Consider the following 20057-nt stretch of genomic DNA (forward strand, 5'->3'; position numbering starts at 1 on the left):
TGTGTGTGTGTGTGTGTGTGTGTGTGTGTGTGTGTGTGTGTGTGTGTCTGTCTGTTGGGGCAGCTAGGGGTGGAGAGGGGCAGAGAGACAAGGATTACTTTACATTCTAACCCAGATCTCTTCGGGAACAAATGAAATCACATTTGCTGTAAGGTCTCTGAGGGCACGTGCTTGTTGCTCAGCTGCACAATATGGTTGCCTGGCCTCCTACAAGAGCCCCCAAATAAGTGATCTGGGAAGCTCCTGGGGGCATGTGTTCACAAAGAAGCCCACTCTTGTATAACGTAGGTTAAGAGCACACAGGCCACAGAACTAAGCATTCCTAGATTCTTCTCATGACACTACTGCTTACTAGCTCAGATACTCGTGTGAATTGTTTTAGCTTTTGGGTTGAATCCCTCATTTGTATATTAATTCATTAGGATGAAATAAGATAATGCACGTAACACATTTCACAGAGTGCCTGGCCCAGAAGAAAGGTTTAATACCCTTGTTGTTTCTGTTGTTACTGTCCTGCCAGTGGGAGGGTCTATGGGCCAGTGGAGCAAAATACCTTTTCCTAGTTTTGTATTCTGTATTATATTCTAAGCTGCTTGTGGTCTTGATGTCTTAGAACTTTTGTATAAAGTGAGTCGATGCTTTCTGATTTTACTTACGTCTTCCCGAGACATGAATCCTGTGCACTTGGGTCAGGAGACCATTCCAAGGGACAGTTATTAAGAATAATGTTGGGGGTGCCTGGTTGGCTCAGTCGGTTGAGCGTCCGACTTCACCTCAGGTCATGATCTCGCAGTTTGTGAGTTCCAGCCCCGCATTGGGCTCTGTGCTGAGAGCTCAGGGCCTGGAGCCTGCTTCAGATTCTGCATCTCCCTCTCTCTCTGCCCCTCCCCCACTCATGCTCTGTCTCTTTATGTCTCTCAAAAATGAATAAACGTTAAAAAATAAAAATAAAAAAAAAAGAACAATGTTGGGTAGGTTAATAATGTGATGTCCAAAAGGTGTTTGGTAAGAAGACAAGTATATCTGAATCCTATACTAAACCAGCTGCCTGACATAGTGTGGGTCAAAGTGAGGGACTGAGATCTCTTTTCTTGCTGGGGGCAGAGAAAGTGGAAAGAGGCAGCACAGTGGCAGGATGCTGAGCACTGAGTTCTGGGTTCACCCCTCTCCCATATAAGTCCCCAGAGAAGTGCATAGCCAGGGAGACACTATGATTTTGAGGCTCTTTCTGAGCCAGGTGGCCAGTGCCCAAAGCTAAAGATGGCCGGAAGGCTCACTTGGCCTTCTCCTATACCAGGACTGAACCTGGCTTCACACCGTCCTACTCTAGTTCAAGGTCAGGGCACAGCAGCCCCTCTGGAGGAGGGGAGCAGGAGAGCTGGTGTCCTGCTCTGAGGGAGGGAGGCCCCCATGTGTACCTTTCAGTTCCTTTGAAAACTCCCCTACCAAGGCTGCCCCAGCCAGGTCAGCACTGGGAGGAAGGGGATGCAGGGCAGAGCTTGGAACTTCTTTTTTCGTAGCCCCACCATAGACAGTGAGCTTTTTTGCAGGATCTTTCTCCCTTCCACTAGCCATGGCTTTGTTATGAGGTAGAGCCCATGGTCCCAGCTCCTTCCTCATGCAGGACGAATTCTCCCAGGAGCCTTCCTGGTTCTCATTCACGTGGGCTGCTAGTGTGCATTCCTGTCCCCACTGTTTGCTGCCTAACATCACCAAGACTTGGGTGCAGATGCCATCACTCCCGCCTCCACATACTTAAGGTCGGGAGGATCTTAGCAGTGCAGAAATCATCAGGAAATACAGAAAAGAGTCATAGATCTCGAGTTGAGAAGACACCTTAATAAAGGTGACCTAGTCAAGTGTTTCAGAAAATGCTTAAGTCCCCTTAACTCTTTTCTAATCTGACATCTTCTGCTTAAACATGACCCCTAACAGGGAGTTCCCAGGCATGCATTTTGTCAGTATTTATCTAGTGCTGCTAAGTAGCCAGCACTATGTCAGGCCCTGGAAAACAGCAGTGAGCAAAAAGAGATAGTGCTCACAAGCAAGTCAGGGGACTGACCTTAAATATACAGGCAGGTGTACAAATACATGATGACGAATAGTAGGAAACTTTGACGGGGGTCCTCATTCAGAATAGTGAATCACAGAAGACATCTCTGAGGAGCTAACACTTACAAAGACATCTGGAGGTGAGCGGCAGTTGGCGAGGTGAATAGTGCAGGGAAGAGCAGTCCAGGCAAGGAACAGCGTGCCTAGAAGCCATGAGGAATAAAGAGTTTGACATATTCAAGGAACTGAAAGAAGGCCAAGGCTCCAATAATAGAGCAGACTTGAATTTTTCCCTAAGTGCGGTGGGAAGCATTGAAGGTTTTCAATTAGGGGAGTGACCTGTCCAGATGTATGCTTTTAAGAGATCATGTTGCCGTGTTTGCAAAATAGATTTGCGGGAAGGGAGGAACAATGAAGAATTTAATACCTCCAACTGTAACATTCTAAGCCATTATATATTTGTCACAGATGATATTATTAACTCTGTTTTGCAGCTGACAAAACTCAGAGGACTAAGTGACTTAGCCAAAGTCCTGCAGGCAACAAATGGAAGAATTAGGAATAGAACCTAGTGCCTATGGCTTCTCATTCAGGATGCTGCTCTGTATGTGTGTGTTGCATGCATGTGCTCATTGCTGCAATGGTTTAACCCTGGCTGCAATCTGAATTTCCTATAGATATTTTTAAACTAAAGATGCCTTGACCCTACCCCAATGGATTCCAATCTGAGATTCTAAATAGAGTGAGCTCCATGACGCAATGACTGTGTATCTTGTTCACAGCATCACTGGCATACAGCCATGTCTAACCCTGGCATTGCTGTGTATTCGGGATTCCTCTGCCTTGCATTTCAGGTTCAGCAGGGAACAGTCAAATCTTAGAAACTGTTCATGAGTAGACTGATATTTAATTTGGCTTTGTCTAGTTACAGTGCCAAATGTAGAAATACATTTGAAGGTGCATGTATCATACTTGAAGGAATGGAAGGAATTCCTTTCATTTGGGATTTCTCTTTCTGAGCCCATTTTTTTTCCAGGTGGTGTTCCATCTTTGATCGCTGGTCTTTTTGTTGGATTTTTGGCTGGCTATGGAGCTTACCGAGTTTCAAATGACAAGCGAGATGTAAAACTGTCACTGTGTAAGTAAGGCATTTTTTTTCCACTTCTGAAGGGTCAAACCTTGGGAGTGTTTTTTTTGATACCCTATACCAGGTACACTAGAAAACATGCAGTTAGGGGTGCCTGGGTGGCTCAGTCGGTTAAGCGGCCAACTTCGGCTCAGGTCATGATCTTGTGGTCCGTGAGTTCGAGCCCCACGTTGGGCTCTGTGCTGACAGCTCAGAGCCTGGAGCCTGTTTCAGATTCTGTGTCTCCCTCTCTCTGACCCTCCCCCATTCATGCTCTGTCTCTCTCTGTCTCAAAAAAATAAACATTAAAAAAATATATACAAAAAAAAAGAAAACACGCAGTTACATGGCAAGTGCATATGCATATGTCAAGACTGAACACAATTCTCGTTCCTTTCTAGACAGACCCAATCAAAAATGAGGATATTGCTACCAAGCTTTCAAACACAGAACATATTTCTGTGAAACTTATTACTAGAAAAATAAAATTATAAAATTAAAGGAATTATGGCTAGATTTTCTGTTAACTTCCCTAAGTGCATATTAGCATAGTTCTCATGTTGCTATTAAAATACCTAAAAAGGGACAGCCTCACATTATTTAATTCACAAGCAGCTTTTAGATCCTGTTTTTTTTTCCGTAAGACTTAATCTAAAAAACCAAGGCTGACTCTTTTTTAGCTTCTTCCCCTGTTGGGTTTAATAGGGGAATGTCCACAGTGAAAATGGAAACCCATGTGTATTTAAAGGCCCGGGATGGGGGCGCCTGGGTGGCGCAGTCGGTTAAGCGTCCGACTTCAGCCAGGTCACGATCTCGCGGTCCATGAGTTCGAGCCCCGCGTCAGGTCCATGAGTTCGAGCCCCGCGTCAGGCTCTGGGCTGATGGCTCGGAGCCTGGAGCCTGTTTCCGATTCTGTGTCTCCCTCTCTCTCTGCCCCTCCCCAGTTCATGTTCTGTCTCTCTCTGTCCCAAAAATAAAAAAAAATAAAAAAAATAAATGTATAAAAAAAAAAAAAGAAAAGGCCCGGGATGCTTGGATTTCTGTAGTCCAGCTTGAAATACAGTGGAGGTTTGGAAATTGTCTCTATTTAATTGGATCATTATTCAAAGTGCCCTGGTGGGTTATGGAAGAAAATACAAATGAAGACAAACTGTATTAGTTTGGTATTTGAGGGAGAGAAAGAGACTTAGTGTGTTACTTTTTCCTTTGTTTGAAACAGGAGGTAGGGATAGTTAAAAAAAATTTTTTTTTAATGTTTATTTTTGAGAGACAGAGAGAGACAGAGAATGAGCAGGGGAGGGGCAGAGAAAAAGGGAGACACAATCTGAAGCAGGCTCCAGGCTCTGGGCTGTCAGCACAGAGCCCAATGCGAGGCTCGAACTCACGAACCGAGAAATCATGACCTGAGCCGAAGTCAGTTGCTTAACTGACTGAGCCGCCCAGGCACCCTAGGGATAGTTTTTAATAATGAAATTGTATCAAAGGAAGAAACATATCAGCAAGATGTGGATATACTAGGCTTTTTATCCTTGTGTGTTTAAGTACTTCACATATGTTTATCATCATTTTTTTATATCAGCAAGTAATTGTTCCTTGAAAGCTGTTCTTTTTTATATTTTTTTATAAATTTTTTTTAATGTTCATTTATTTTTGAAGAAGAGAGAGACAGAGCATGAGCAGGGGAGGGGCAGAGAGAGAGAGAGAGAGACAAAGACTCTGAAGCAGGCTCCAGGCTCTGAGCTGTCAGCACAGAGCCCAACACAGGGCTCAAACTCATAAGCTGTGATATCATGACCTGAGCTGAAGTCAGATGCTTAACCGACTGAGCCACTCAGGCTCCCTGAAAGCTGTTCTTAAATTGTGACATCAGTGCCCTAATAAAACGGCTTCTCTCTCCATATTGGTTCAGCTCCTAAAAGGCTGGTATGATGCTTCTAAATTTAATATTATTACCTAGATGATTGTTATTTAGTCTCCAGGCATCAATTTCCCAAAATTGAATGCTGCACATTAAAAAGTCAGCCTTTTTTCCTAGTATTTTTTTTTATTCATTAAGTCTTACTTTTAAAAAAAGATACCAATTATTTTCTTTACTTTCAGTTAACTAAGCATTTATTCTATTTCCCCTTGTGGATCCAGACATACCGCCGAGTGTTCCTGAGGAAAGTTGAGTAAGACACAGTCCTAGCCTTCCTAGACATTTAAGTTAGACCAAGACTTTTTATTTTGAAGATATTTCAGGAATAGATTTTAACATGCTTATTTACTCAACAACCTTTTCAATAAGCTAATTCATAAAGTCTTTTAATAGAGCACTTTATCTTTTTAAGAAGATAGCAACTCAGTACTTACACATAGTAGTCCTATTAAAAAGCTGAAATGATATGCATTTTTTTTCCATAAGCAAGCATTGAGAATGTGTTTGAAACTGCAGTTCGTGCATTGGTTTGGTTTGTAGTTACAGCTTTCTTCCTGGCCACCATAATGGGCGTGAGGTATAAGAGATCCAAGAAAATCATGCCAGCTGGTCTGGTTGCAGGTTTAAGGTAAGAAAAACTATTTTGATCTGTACTTTCTTCTGCCATAATTTTGAAGTGCTGACTTTTTGGCAGGAGTCAGTTTTAATTTGAAAGGTCAAAGTAATTTTTATGACAGTAAGCATGACTGTAAAACCTTAAAATATCATGTACTCAGTCAGTCTTTGGTATTGATGTACCGATGAACATTTTTGTGGAGTACACGTAGGGTTGCTATAGTATCTGAGCACATATACTCGCCTACCTTTTTCAGAATAAAGAACTAAATTCAGCCTCATTTTTCCTCAAGATTTACTCATCTGAAACAGTAAATGTATTCATTTCAATCTGATACTCAGTCTCTCTTAGAGTGTTATAGTGATAGTCTGCTACACTTATTTTGAGTTTTTAAGGGAAGAAAGTTAATATTTTTAAAAAAGATAACAGGGAACCTCTGGTTTCTCTTATTTTGATCCTAGTAATTCTATCCATGAGATTAAGCATATTACCAAGTAAAAATTTACAGGTAACATTTTTAGTTCTTCCTGGAAGCTGTCTTTATTATGTTGAAAGCCTTCAACATGTGCATTTCCTTTGTTACACATTTTTACTTTTTTACTTTGGAATTTCCAAAGAAATAATGAAATGTATACAAAGACTGAAGTTTATTGCAACTTCATTTCTTTATTTTTTTCTTTTTTAAAAAAATATTTATTTTTGGGAGAGCGCAAGTGGGGGAGGGTCAGAGAGATGGGGACAGAGGATCTGAAACAGGCTCTACACTGACAGGCTGACAAGTAGCAAGCCTGTTGTGGGGCTCAAACTCACCAACTGCGAGATTATGACCTGAGCTGAAGTTGGACGCTCAACTGACTGAGCTACCCAAGTGCCCCTGCAACTTTATTTCTAATGGAACACATGATGAATTGAAAAATTAGAAACAACTTGAGGAGTGTCTGGGTGGCTCAGTTGATTAAGCATCTAGCTCTTGATTTAGGCTCAGGTCATGATCTCATGGTTCCCCCCATGTCAGGCTCTGTGCTGGCAACATGGATGGAGCCTGCTTGGGATTCTCTCTCTCCCTCTTTCTGTCCCTCCCTCCCTCTCCCTCTCTGTCTCTTTCAAAATAAATAAACATTTTTAAAAATCTTCACCAATAAGGAAATGTTTCAATACATGTTTTGTCTATGTAATGAAATACTGAGCAGGCATTACGTGCACTGTTTTCAAAAACTGTTTAGTGGCATTAGAAAATCTATTTTCTATTAGAAAATTAGAATGATACAATAGGAGATAAAAACAAAATAAACAACCAAATATAGTGTGATCTCAAAAGTTTGTATAAAAAACCAAGATAGGAAGGAAATACTTCACACTGTTAATAGTGTTTATCACTAGGTGGTAATGCAATGACTAATTTTCTCCTTTCTACTTTACTATAGAAATTTCTGGTGTGGCTATGTATAATGTTTATGGCTTGGTTGGGGGTGGGTGTCAGGGAGGAATGTGATTACAAGGACTGCCTTCCAGTGATGGCTATGTTCTAAAAATTATATTTAGTGATAGAAAGAATCAGAAGCACGGTTTTTGGGTCAAGAAGACAAGACCCCAGTCAATGGAAAGTAGCTGAGATTATAATAACACCCCAGAATTCCTCCTTGGTTATTTTTTCAAACCACTTGCCTTTACTAGTTTATGAAAGGCGTTTCTTTCTAAACCTTTCTCTTATAAAGGTTCATCCCAGATTTTCAGAACAATGAGTTCTGAGTTTGCTCATGCAGTCAATCAACATTTTTAAGTAGCTAATCCAGCTGGGTCTGGGAAGTTCCAGTACAGGGATAACGAGATCGCCCCTGCTCCAAGGAGAAGCAAGAGAGAACCCTGGAAGCCAAAGTTTAGTAATAGTACGGGTTTGGTGAACATACTAACCTGTCTTATGCCACGTAAGCGTGACCTGCTCTTTGCCTTTCTTTTATTTTAATCCAGCCTCATGATGATTCTGAGACTTGTCTTACTGCTGCTCTGAAAATATGGAGGAACTGAAAACTAAATTCATGCGATTCTGCTGTAACAGGCAGAGCACATACTTTGTATTTAAAAGATAAGCTTCAGGGATGCCTGGGTGGCTCAGTCGGGTAAGCGTCCAACTGCAGCTCAGGTTGTGATCTCTCAGTTCGTGAGTTCGAGCACTACATCAAGTTTTGCAACTGGTGGTGTGGAGCCTGCTTGGGATTCTCTCTCTTTTTCTGCCCCTTCCCCACTTGTTCTCTCTCTCTCTCAAAATAAATAAGTAAACTTAAAAAAAAGATGAACATCAGCATGGAATGTTATGTGTCTTATTCTACATTAAAAACAACAGAAACACTCCAATATGAACACTAGTTTGAGTAATTTTTTTTAAACAAAACCTCGACTGTTTTTCTACTTCTCTGATAATGGTTTCATTAAAAATATTTAATAAATCGTTACATTCTCTTTCATTCGCTGCGTCCAGTTTTCATATGTGTGGGGTGTTTTATTTTTTGATAATTCCAAACAGTTGGGTCTGAAGTTGAAATTAAACTGCCAGTTATCAGATAATGGAGTGCCCAAGGTGAACTTTACAAAATGCTCATGTATCTGTTTGTCATTTGCGTTGTATTAGAAACTATATTTCTTCCATTTTAATTGTACTGCTGCCAGTGTTGTTTTTTTCTCAGCACACTGCGTACTGACGGAATGTATTCGGTATTTAAATAAAATGCTTTCTGTTTTAAAGCTGGTTTTCTCATTTTAATGTCCTCTCCATATATACTCAAGTGATTTTTAACATTTAAATGCTCAATTATTAATGCAAGTGATTGGAAAGGAGGTTTTTGTTTGTTTGTTTTTAAGCCAGAACTCTTCCTCAGGAGCAGATACTCTCTCTCACTGAAACAGTAATACTTCTGAAACAAAAATGATTTTGTCCCCGAGTTACTACTTCATTTTTAGAAATAGTTATGACTTCATGTCCAGGGCACTTACTTTTAGGCCCCAGACTGAACATCAAGAGACCTGAGTTCCAGCCCAGTTCTCCCACTGACTGGTTGCATGTTCTTTGGAAGGTCTTTCCTCTCTCTGGGTCTCAGTTTCTCATCCTTAAGGAGGAATTTGGACTAAATGGTTGACCGGGTCCCTTAAAGCTCTCAAAGCCCGCAGTTTTGATCCTGTTGTCTTTACTCAGGGGTGTCAGATTTCAATCCCACTCTTTACATGAGATGGTGAGTGGAGCCCCAGCTGAGAAGAGCAGAGTTGATATGCTTGTGTTCAGTTACCTTTCCCCACTGACTTTCGAGGAAGTTATTAGACTTCCAGTGATAAGTAATTCAGGAAAGGGAGGGAAGGAGGGAGGAAGACAGGAAGGGGCCTATGAGTTTAACCAAATAAAAATATTCTACTTAAAAAAAAAAAATCCCACTTATTCTAATGGTACAAAGAGGTTGTTACCAAAAGAAGTTTGGAAAAAGTGGTTATCACTGGGGTGCTCTGTGTGTATTTGATGACTATAGAGATGACTGAGAAGACCCTTCAGATTTGGACTGACAACAGTTTACACTCAAAGTATGATTATGATACTAAAGTAGAAACTAAGTGTGAAATTGATGATAAAAGTATATGCTCTATCTGTAAAAGACTCTAGTGGTTGAATGTTAAGAAACTAGTTTGAAGCTATGCTCTGTCCTGGACTTTTCCCAAAAGGATGTGGAAATGCGTGATGGCTGGTATATATGTGGGGCTTTTCCTTTTTTAAAGAAGTCTTCAATACACATTGGCTTACTCAGGATTGTACTCTTTTGCAATAAGTAGAATGCAGAAGAATCTTTATTTGGATGATTCTGATGGATTGGTGTTTTACTGTTTTATAAAAAACAGAAAAAGTGTTGTCTGATTTACAGGCCAGTATTAGGTAGTTTATTTCCTTTTGCTTATCTTTATCAAAGTGACCTTATGATACCTTTGTGGGTACTGCTACAAATGTGAAGTGAGATGTGCCGAGGCCTTTAGACCTCTTCGTTTGTTAATACTCAGCTACTATAGTACCCGTGTTTTTAAGAAACATGCCACGTTCAAATTTGAATATGTTCTTCATGGTCTCAATGGAGCCTTCATCTAGTGGAGGCTTCCTTTGGCTTCCAGGCTGGAGAAATTTGTGAATTGTGGGAATGCAGCTGATTCTGGCCTTGAACTAAAATGCAGAAGTATACTATCCATGAAAAGAGAATAGGGCAAAATAGACAAAATACAAACATTGCACATTTTTGCATCCGAGAGAAAGTGTTTAAAAATTATATTCCTCATGGCTGGTGGAGATAGAGGATAAAATGGAATTTTCATACATTGTGATGCCTTGTACAAAGCAAGTTGGCGATATTTCTCAAGAACCACAAAAATGTTCATAGGCTGTAACCAACCGACCCCATTTTTCAGATTGCATCCTAATGATATCATCTTAAATATGGAAAAATTTATAACCATGAAGATGCTGTTGCAGCATTGTTCATAAAAGCAAATACTCCAGAGTATCCTGATGTCTAACTAATAAATAGAAGTCCTTAAGTCATAAGGATTTTCTGTCATAAGCATTTTTCCATGTTGTTATGTCATCTTTGAAAATATGCCTTTTGGGGCGCCTGGGTGGTGCAGTTGGTTAAGCGTCCGACTTCAGCCAGGTCACGATCTCGTGGTCCGTGAGTTCGAGCCCCGCGTCGGGCTCTGGGCGGATGGCTCAGAGCCTGGACCCTGTTTCCGATTCTGTGTCTCCCTCTCTCTCTGCCCCTCCCCCGTTCATGCTCTGTCTCTCTCTGTCCCAAAAATAAATAAAAACGTTGAAAAAAAAATTAAAAAAAAAAAAGAAAATATGCCTTTAGGTAAGTGCATAAAATTCTACCCAATAGATGTATCTTCATTTATGTAGACATTCCTCAGGTATTGAATATTTAAGTTGTTATGATTTTCACTATTTAAATTAGGTTGTTCTGGGGCACCTGAGTGGCTCAGTTGGTTAAGTGTCCAACTCCTGGTTTTGGCTTAGGTCATGATCTTGTGAGACGGAGCCCTGCGTCACCGAGCCCTGCACTGACACTGAGGAGCCAGCTTGGGATTCTCTCTCTCCCTCTCTTTCTCTGCCCACCCCACCCCTGCTTATTCTCTCCCTCTCTTTCTCAAAAATAAATAACAAATAGCAAGTTATTCTGAGCACAGTAAATGGAATATTATATAATCATGAAAATGTTCAAAAATATAATACCATATTGTATAAAAATGAGGCAAACTAAATAAAAGTACCAAAATATGCGTATAATGTAATGTGAAGTGGGAAATGGAGACTGCAGAATCACCATAACTTGGAATACAACTATTTTCAATACGCATATATTTAAAAGGCTAGAAAGGAATCCACCAACATAGCAAAGTGTCTTAGAACACAGGCCATGGAATCAGTCAGACTGAGGGTTTGTGCACCAGTCCTGTCACCTACTGACAGCGTGACTTGAAAGAAAGTTCTTTGACCTCTTGGAGTCGTTTCCTACCCATTTGAGGATGAAATAAAATCAATGAAGTAATGTGCTTTCAGTGCTTGGTACAATGCTTAGCACACAAGAGTATAGTCAGTGGCTCTGGTTATTGTTAAACAATTGCCGTGTTAGGACGAGAATATCTTAAATGTTTTCCCGCCACCTTATCTAGAGAAAGAAAGCCATTTTATTGAGGTTCTGCTACATTCTAGGCAAAACCTTTGAGACTTGAGTCCTGCCAGAAGTCTGCCCCAGATCCCCATGCTGGCCCACATGACCTTCCTCTACTTTCCTGTATCTTACTTTGTTTTTAAATTTACTACCTTATATTGAGGTTATCTGTCTATGTGCTTGTCTCACCCACTAGATGTGTTCTTTGAGGGTATCTTTGTAGCTTGGCACAAAGAAGTTAGTAGGTTCTTAAATGCTAATAAGAATGAGAATAAGAATGAGAATGACTGAATGAAAGAATAAGCAAATGATAAAAATTCATTCTTCCTGCAGTTCTTGGGAGTTATTTGGAGAGCATTGCCTGTAGCAGAGGGAATCCTGTGAGGACACTGGGTTTGCACTCTTCAGCCATTAAGATGACTTCAAGGAGCTGTATATCAGCCCAGCTCAGCTGGTTGCCCACAAGAAAATCTTGCCCGTGGTCTCTTAGTGCCTGCATCATAGTTGAAAAGAATTAAGAGGATTTAGGGATTATACCTAGAAAGATAATTTAAAGTAAGTGTGATTGGCAGAAAGTCTTCTAAAAGTTTAGAGACCTAGTTCCCTAATCTTGGCCACTGGCTAGCTGTGTGAGCACAAGTAAATCCCATCTCTGAGGGCTTCGGTTTGTTCATCTAAAAGAGGTGGACTAGCCCAAATCCTCCTGAGTATTCTGAACACCAGAAACAGCCTAATCTCACATATACCTTTGTCTTCTTTCCATTATATCCCCTATACCTTCTCTATGAACCTTTATAGAACAATTTTACCCCTCACAGCCTGGATTGGTGGCTCTCCTGGGTCTGCAATCATAATTCTCTCCTCACACCATCTCAGGACAGGCTCCTTAGATTTGCTGCTCTTTGTGGGAGAACACGATTCTCAAAGGGACACATGCCTCATTTCTATAAACAAATTTTCTTTTCTTTCTTAAAATTTTTATGTTATTTTAGAGAGAGTGTGTGTGTGCGAGAGAGGGAGAGGGACAGAGGGAAAGAGAGAGAGAATCTCAAACAGGCTCCATGCTTAGTGGCTCCCCAGTAAGGCTCCCCAAGAGGTGGGGCTTGATCCCATGACCCTTGGATCATGACCTGAGCTGAAATCAAGAGTAGATGCTCAACCGACTGAGTCACCCAAGCACCCTGAAAATTTTCTTCTAATAAGGCTCTGACTTATGGGTCACTTTGCGTTAAAATCAACTGAATATAAAAGGTTGGAGTAGAGGGCGCCTGGGTGGCGCAGTCGGTTAAGCGTCCGACTTCAGCCAGGTCACGATCTCGCAGTCCGTGAGTTCGAGCCCCATGTCAGGCTCTGGGCTGATGGCTCGGAGCCTGGAGCCTGTTTCCGATTCTGTGTCTCCCTCTCTCTCTGCCCCTCCCCCGTTCATGCTCTGTCTCTCTCTGTCCCAAAAATAAAAAAATAAAAATAAATAAAAAAATAAAAAAAGGTTGGAGTAGAAAGGTCACTAAAGTATTTTCTAGCCTTAAACCTCTGTGATTTTGTGTTGCTTGGACATGGGATCAGGAGTTGGAGAGACCCGACCGTAGGCTTCAGTGTTATTAGTTGTATGACACTGGGCAAGTTACTTTGCTTCTTTAAGCTCTGGTTGCCTCATCTGCAAAATGAGGATAACAATGGCACATCTTTGATGGAGTTATGAAGATTACATGGAATCATGCATGCAAAATGCACTGAACAGTGATTGGCACAAAGTAAGCACAAAACAAAAATGAGCCATCATAGGATTAGCATTGTTTTGGTGGTGATGATGTTGTTGATACTATTTTTAACCACCAGAGAAGTCTCTGTTTTTCATAGTATCCCACAACAAACACTTAAGTCCTGGGAATAGCGGTGTTAAACATCGATTCCATTGCCACTATTGGTAAAACTGTAGGATAAAAATCTCTTAAATTATATGCTAATTACACCAGAATAGATTATTTAAAAAAATTTTTTTAACATTTATTTATTTTTGAGAGAGAGACAGAGTGTGAGCTGGGGAGGGGCAGAGAGAGAAGGAGACACAGAATCTGAAGCAGGCTCCAGGCTCCAAGCTGTCAGCACAGGGCCCAATGCAGGACTCGAACTCACAAACCGTGAGATCATGACCTGAGCCGAAGTTGGACACTTAACTGACTGAGCCATCCAGGTGCCCCGTAGACTATCTTTTAAATGATTTTGAACAAATGATACTGAGAAAGTCTGAGGTATAGACTATTCAGTTTGATTCATCTTCCATCTTGGACCAAGGGGACTGATAACTCACCTAATGTAATACATGAAAAAGTATAACCTAGGAAGTTAGAGTATCAATCATCTATACATAATACATAAATATCAAATAATCTACATTATATGATTAAGCTGAAAAATTGTTGATATAAATATATTTCAATGTATGTACTAAATCCTTCAATTACAACCATTGGTACTCAACCCAGAAACGATGGATTAAACCAACATTGCTGTTAGGTTTGGAAAACTGATCTGTCTCATTTTTACCAAACCCCTAACATTTTTCATGATGCTTGCCTATGTTGACTGATATTATAATGAATGCAGCTGTAGGTTAAGAGCACTGATACTAAAGAAGTCAACCAACCCTTGTGTTAGGACTGGCACTAAGTATTTGCTTAAAGCTCAAGCTTTTCAGACATTATTTTCAGCTGTTAAAAATGTGGGGACAGATGAAAAACAGTGTTATTTTTATAACAATTTGTTTCTTAACTTAATTTTAAAATATTGTGTAGAATTCTGATAAGCCTTATAAACTGTCCTGGGCCCTGTACTATCCAGTGTATTTTAGAAGTAATATCCATCCTTTCCACCTCCTCTCTAATTAGTGTGGAATTTTCCCTTGGGAATCCTCTTTATAAGACTCTGTTTTATTCCATAATCAAATCAAGTAACTGAAATTCTGTCAGCACTAGAACTACAGATATTGCTGGAATTATGCATAAAATCTTTAAAAATATATAATGCAGAAGACCAGGGTGAGAGGAAGAAGGGCAGGTTTGTCTTATAACTGTAATTGGGGGAAGAATTTTGCTTTCACAAAGTGTTTTTGGGACCTTTATCCACCAATAACATTCTTTATTTTCAGTTTAGTTGTTTTTTCTCCTCCTTGATCCATGTCATAGAGCAGGGCAGACGTTTGTCACTTACCTTCTCATAGACAGGGAAGAATCTTGTAGTGGCTCTTTCAAGGATGTATTCAAGATTCATCGCCTTCTCTCCAGGCAGAGAGAGTGGAAAAAACATAATCATGTCACTCAGATCCTTCAAGGCCTCTACATACATGTCAATCCTAGAGAAGGGATGATAAATCAAAAGAGTTCCAGGTAAAGGAACCATCATTTCATGAGCCAAAGAAACATGTTAACTAATGCCTCAGTTTAACCTGCCTAGTTAACAGGTATCTCAATGTCTCATGAGTTAAAAGCAAGTATTTCTACCTGCATGTTATTTCTTTGAGATATTAAAATCAATGTGAGAAATAAGGAAAATTCTAGGACTAAAGTATGTGAGCAATTATGTGGGTGTGAATTTCAACCCTGTGACATGAATGCTAATTAAAACACAATGTATTAAAATAGTCCTAAAGTAATAAATTAGGCAAAGATCGTATTTGGCTGCTTAAATGTTATAACAATGAAATTACCCATGTCTATACAAGGTGGGGGGAGGTAACTAGGGACCTCCATGCTGCCAACAACATCTCCATCTGGACTGAAGGTTCTCAAACTTAGCGGAACAATTTAGGAAGGCACAGAACTTACTCGACAGGTTCCCCCTTGCCACTCACATCTCTATGCCAGAATGAACAGAAAAATAGGTACTACATTAGGCGAGGCACCATGGCATAGTGAAAAGACTACTACTGGTCTGGGCATTGGAAAACCTCTGTCCTGCTCTACAGTGAGTCTCTTAATCTTTTGGAGCCACAGTTCTTTTAGCTTTAACCTAGAATAGCAACGAGTCTCTTGAAATGGTCTCAAATTCTTTGCCACTCCTGCCACTGAGACGAAGTCTCTTTTTCCCCTTGAATCTGAATGGGTCCTAGGGACTTGCCTGCCCAGCACAATGTGGGGAAGTAATGTTCTGAGACTTCTAAGACTAGGTCATAAGAAGCCTTACAGCTTCTACCCGATCCTTTTCCATACTTGCTCTAAGGGAAGTCAGCCACCTCATGGAAGATGAAGCTCAAGCTGGTCTCAGGGAGAAGTCATGTGGAGGGAGAGAGAGACCCTGCCAGGCCCTTTGTTCCAACTTTCCCAACCCAGGTGCCTGACATATGAGTGAGGACCTGCATGAGAGACTCTTAGTGCCATCCAGCGGATCCCTGTCAACTCACAGAACTGAGAGAAAGTGTCTGCAGCAGTAGAGAGCCAGAAGAGTAGCATTCTGAGCATTAGGGTTATTTGGGGATTACGTAGTTGAAAGAGTTTTAAAATATAAAATATGTAACACATACAAGGTTTCATTATAATGATATACCAGTGAAGGCACCTAAAAATTATTAGTTCATTTTCCATTTTAAACATTAGTGAGAAGGATATACTTAAAAACCACAGCTCCTTCAAGGAATGGCTGAGTCCAGGTCTGGAACAAGAGATGTACAGGATTAATTTGGATCATCATATTATACCAGGTAATAAGGGAGTTATCAGAGACCACTAGAGCAAGGTCAAACACTTCCAGGAGCCACTTGGCTCCCACTGGCCAAAGGTAGGACAATTCAAGCCTAAATAAGAATAACAACTAACATGAATTGAAACACATCAAAGGTACTTAAATCGATGAGATCACAGTGATACTAGAACAATAACAAATAATTAATTGTAGGAATCAGGTGAGCCAACTCATTTGGAAAATTGGTAAACAGAGGTCTAGCATTTCCTTTGAGAAACTGTACTCCAGGTAACCAGATAGTAAAGGAGAGTTTTTCTTTATAGGAGTATTCTAGATAATAAATGCAGAAGGAATGATAGCATTGAATGCCAGTGGCTGTTAAGATCATAAAGAGTAGAGGAGCAGACTTTTTTTTTTTTTTTGCTTCCTGATTAGGGAATGCACCAATACCTATGAAATAGCCTTGCAAAAACCACTAGTATTTGAGTCTGATAAAACCTCAATATCTAACAACTAATTGCCAGGAAATACTGAGACAGAAGAATGTGTTAAACTACACGGCAGGGATGTAATCAGCAGAAATTTGGCAGTTAGAATCTGCTAGAAAGCAAGAGAAAACTTATTTTAAGATTTAAAAATACAAGATGCATTTCAAAAATCTTACTGCACTAAAAAGTTTAAAGCTAAGCTTCTGAAAATAAATGCATTCTGTGAATAAAACGACGAGAAATTTATTTAAAACACACCACATTTGGTAAAAATGGACTGTTTGTTGTTTACCAACTAATGGTTTTCTAATTCTGTGCAATAATTTACAATTTGGGGTTGCTATTTTAAAATCCAGATAAAAAAATAATAAAACAAAACAAAACAAAACAAAATAAAATAAAATAAAACAAAATAAAATCCAGATTAAGACAAGACTGTTGTGCTGGTTTGTAGACCAGGTTGCCCATTGCAAAAGGACTGGTGTGTGTACGTGAGAATTTAGACTGTCTGGGAGACTGGGAAGCTATCTGGTGTGCCAGAGACTAGCGAGGTGGTTTCCAAAAGATACTTCTGGAATCAATTTCATATTCATGCCCCAAATCTGTTCGTTCTTGTGTTTTACCCTGTGCTTTACTCCCACCTAGTGGAGGCAAACAACAGATTTCATGAGAAAGAGTCCCATTTCCCTCACTGGTTCTTGTCCTTGCTTTTGTACTAGACAAAGAATCAGAAAATGAAATAAACTGTGTAATTGGCCATGAATTGATCATTGTTGAAAGTAACCATTGTGTAAATAGGGTTTATTTTACCATTCTCTTTCCTTTGATGTGTGTTAGTTTTCCCATAATATGAAGTTAAAAAATAAGAAAAGAATTTTCAGTTAATCTATCGTCTATTATGATTAATCTAGCATCTATTACGATTGCTAACATGCCTAAAGGTTAGATATTCTTTTTTTTTATTTTGTTTTAAGTAAGAAGTGATTGTTGTTACCAGGCTTGTTCCTGTATGTTCCTTCCATACAAGTCATATTTTGCAGCTAGGAATCTTAGGATAGCTCTGGTCTCTACCAGATTCATTCCATCAATTTCGACCATGGAATTTTGACCAGGGAATCTTTGCATTTAACAACAACAACTTGAGAGAGCAATGGTTTGATTTAGACCCCACTCTCTGTCCCTATTGTTCATACATCAGAGTTCCACCTTAAAACATACAAAGGAAAGTTGCATTATTTACTGTCCCTGATGGTAGTAACTAAATATTCTTTAAACTCTGAAGCTGCTACAAAATGAGAGTAAGTAATCAAATACTACTAAAATATTTTAGAGACTGATATAAAAGAAATATTTATGCATTTATTCACACAAAAATGTGTACAGTACAAGACTTGAGGTTGTGTAATCTGGGAGATACAGCAAAGTACAGACACAGAAACTTTCTTTCTGGCCAGGAATGCCCCTTTCTCATCACTTACTCTCCACTCCTATAGCCACCCCACGAAGTAGACTCTCTTTCCCTCTGAACCATCATAGTAAGGTCCTAGGTGGTAACTCAGCCCTCAGATGGGCCCTCCATTTTTTTAATTAAGGTCTTTTATTTTAATTCCAGCATAACTAACATACAGTGTTCTATTTGTCTCAGGTGTACAATATAGTGACTCAGCAATTCCATACATCACCCAATGGTCCTCGTGGTAAGTGTACTCTTTAATCTCCATCACCTATTTCCCCTATTCTCCCCTCCCCCACCTCCCAGTTTTTTCTCTACAGTTAAGAGCCTGTTTTGTGGTTTGTCTCTTTTTCTCTTTGTTCATTTGTTTTGTTTCTTGTATTCTATATATGAGTGAAACCATATGGTATTTGTCTTTCTCTGGCTGGCTTATTTTGCTTAGCATTATACTCTCTAGATCCATCTATGTTGTTGTAAATGACAAGATTCTGTTCTTTTTTTATGGCTGAGTAATATTCCATTGCATATCTATAGATTTAAATATAGATATATATATACACCACCTCTTCTTTATCCATTCGTCTGTCAGTGGACACTTGGGCTGTTCCCATATCTTGGCTACTGTAAATAATGCTGCAATAAACATAGGAGTGCATGTATTTCTTCAAATTAGTGTTTTTGTATTCCTTGGGTAAATACCCAGTAGGGCAATTACCAGATCACAGGGCCATTCTACTTTTAATTTTTTGAATTAAAAACACTTTTGGTTTCTTGTGTTATTTCTTGTGTTGTTTGACTAAAAAACACCTTTTGTTTCATTCTGACGGGTATGAGGTGATATCACATTGTGGTTTTGATTTGCATTTGCCTGACAATGAGTAACGTTGATCAGATGGACCCTTCTCACCTACCCCACATGCACTGCCTGATTGTTTTCCTGGAGTCATAACACTCTGTTTAAACCTTTCCATTACTCCTCTTTGCTTATAAGACAGTAACATCTAATCTCAACCTGGAATTCAAAGCACGCCTTGAAATGTGCCTCCATGCACTTTTCACACATTATTGCACACCACTTTCTGTGTGAACCTTCCATCCTTTCCCTCCCTTCTCCCAGTCGGAATCCCGGAATCCCGGTGACCTCCCATCTGGGTGATAGCTCTTTGTTTTGGGCTGAATGTTTCAGTCCTTCAGGGAATCTTTGCATTTAACAACAACAACTTGAGAGAACAATGGTTTGATTTAAACCCCATTCTCTGTCCCTATTCTTCCCTCCCTCTCTGTCCATCTGTCTGACCCTTCCTCAGAAGGGAAACAGCAAAGCTGGCATTTTCTCACTTAACACCGTAAGTTGAGCTAGTTCTCTGGACTGGATCCATGGCGAGAGCATCCTGGCTTTTCTGCTGCCGCCACCAGGTTTCACTGTAAGGACATTCTCTGCTCCCTAATTACATCAGTTGGGGTCCAGCTGGGAGACAGAACCATACCAGTTACTTTAGTTACTTTAACCATACCTAGTTCCAAAGAAGTTAACTAGGTCCTGGAGAACTGAGAGGCAACAAAGGGGCAATGCAGTGTCATGAAAGTGGCTACTGCAGAAAGTAAGTATCATCCCTATGGCTGAGGAAACAAGGGGATGGGGCTGAAATTGTAACAGTTTAGGAACTTGGAGGCAGGGCTCCTCCCACTTTGAACTCTCATATGCTTGTTGCAAGATCCAAGTGCTGCCTTCTTGACATAGAGATACATCAGATACTGTCTACCTAATTTTCTCTGCTCTTTGTGTGGGGCGCCTGGGTGGCTCAGTCGGTTAAGCATCTGACTCTTGATCTCAGCTCAGGTCATGATCTCAGGGTTGTGAGATCAAGCCCTGGCTTGGGCTCTGTGCCGAGCATGGAGCCTGCTTATGATTCTCTCCCTCTCTCTGCTCCTCTCCCCCTGATGCATGCTCGCTCTCTGTCTCTCTATCTCTCTCTCTAAAAAAAGAAAGAATGTGTGTGTGTGTGTGTGTGTGTGTGTGTGTGTGTGTGTGTGTGTGTG

General features: G+C 40.2%; 1 protein-coding gene and 1 long non-coding RNA gene across 3 annotated transcripts in view; one reads left to right on the forward strand and one right to left on the reverse strand.

Moving 5' to 3' along the window:
- The window catches only part of TMEM14A (transmembrane protein 14A), a 13496-nt gene extending 5594 nt beyond the window's left edge, over nucleotides 1–7902 (forward strand). Inside the window, exons 3-5 of the mRNA XM_040473762.1 lie at nucleotides 3089–3190; nucleotides 5637–5724; nucleotides 7681–7902. Of these exons, the coding sequence (XP_040329696.1) occupies nucleotides 3089–3190; nucleotides 5637–5724; nucleotides 7681–7720 (230 nt within the window). The 3' untranslated portion in view covers nucleotides 7721–7902. The remainder of the gene's footprint in view (nucleotides 1–3088; nucleotides 3191–5636; nucleotides 5725–7680) is intronic.
- Nucleotides 7903–10960: 3058 nt separating this feature from the next.
- The window catches only part of LOC121029582 (uncharacterized), a 15424-nt gene continuing 6327 nt past the window's right edge, over nucleotides 10961–20057 (reverse strand). For both annotated transcript variants that reach the window (XR_005789781.1, XR_005789780.1), the window contains 2 exons: nucleotides 14610–14751; nucleotides 10961–11895 (listed from right to left, as the gene is read on the reverse strand). This is a non-coding gene — a long non-coding RNA (uncharacterized LOC121029582). The remainder of the gene's footprint in view (nucleotides 11896–14609; nucleotides 14752–20057) is intronic.

The sequence above is a fragment of the Herpailurus yagouaroundi genome, unplaced genomic scaffold, assembly GCF_014898765.1.
Source record: "Herpailurus yagouaroundi ecotype Mexico unplaced genomic scaffold, PumYag 139, whole genome shotgun sequence".
NCBI lineage: Eukaryota > Metazoa > Chordata > Mammalia > Carnivora > Felidae > Herpailurus > Herpailurus yagouaroundi.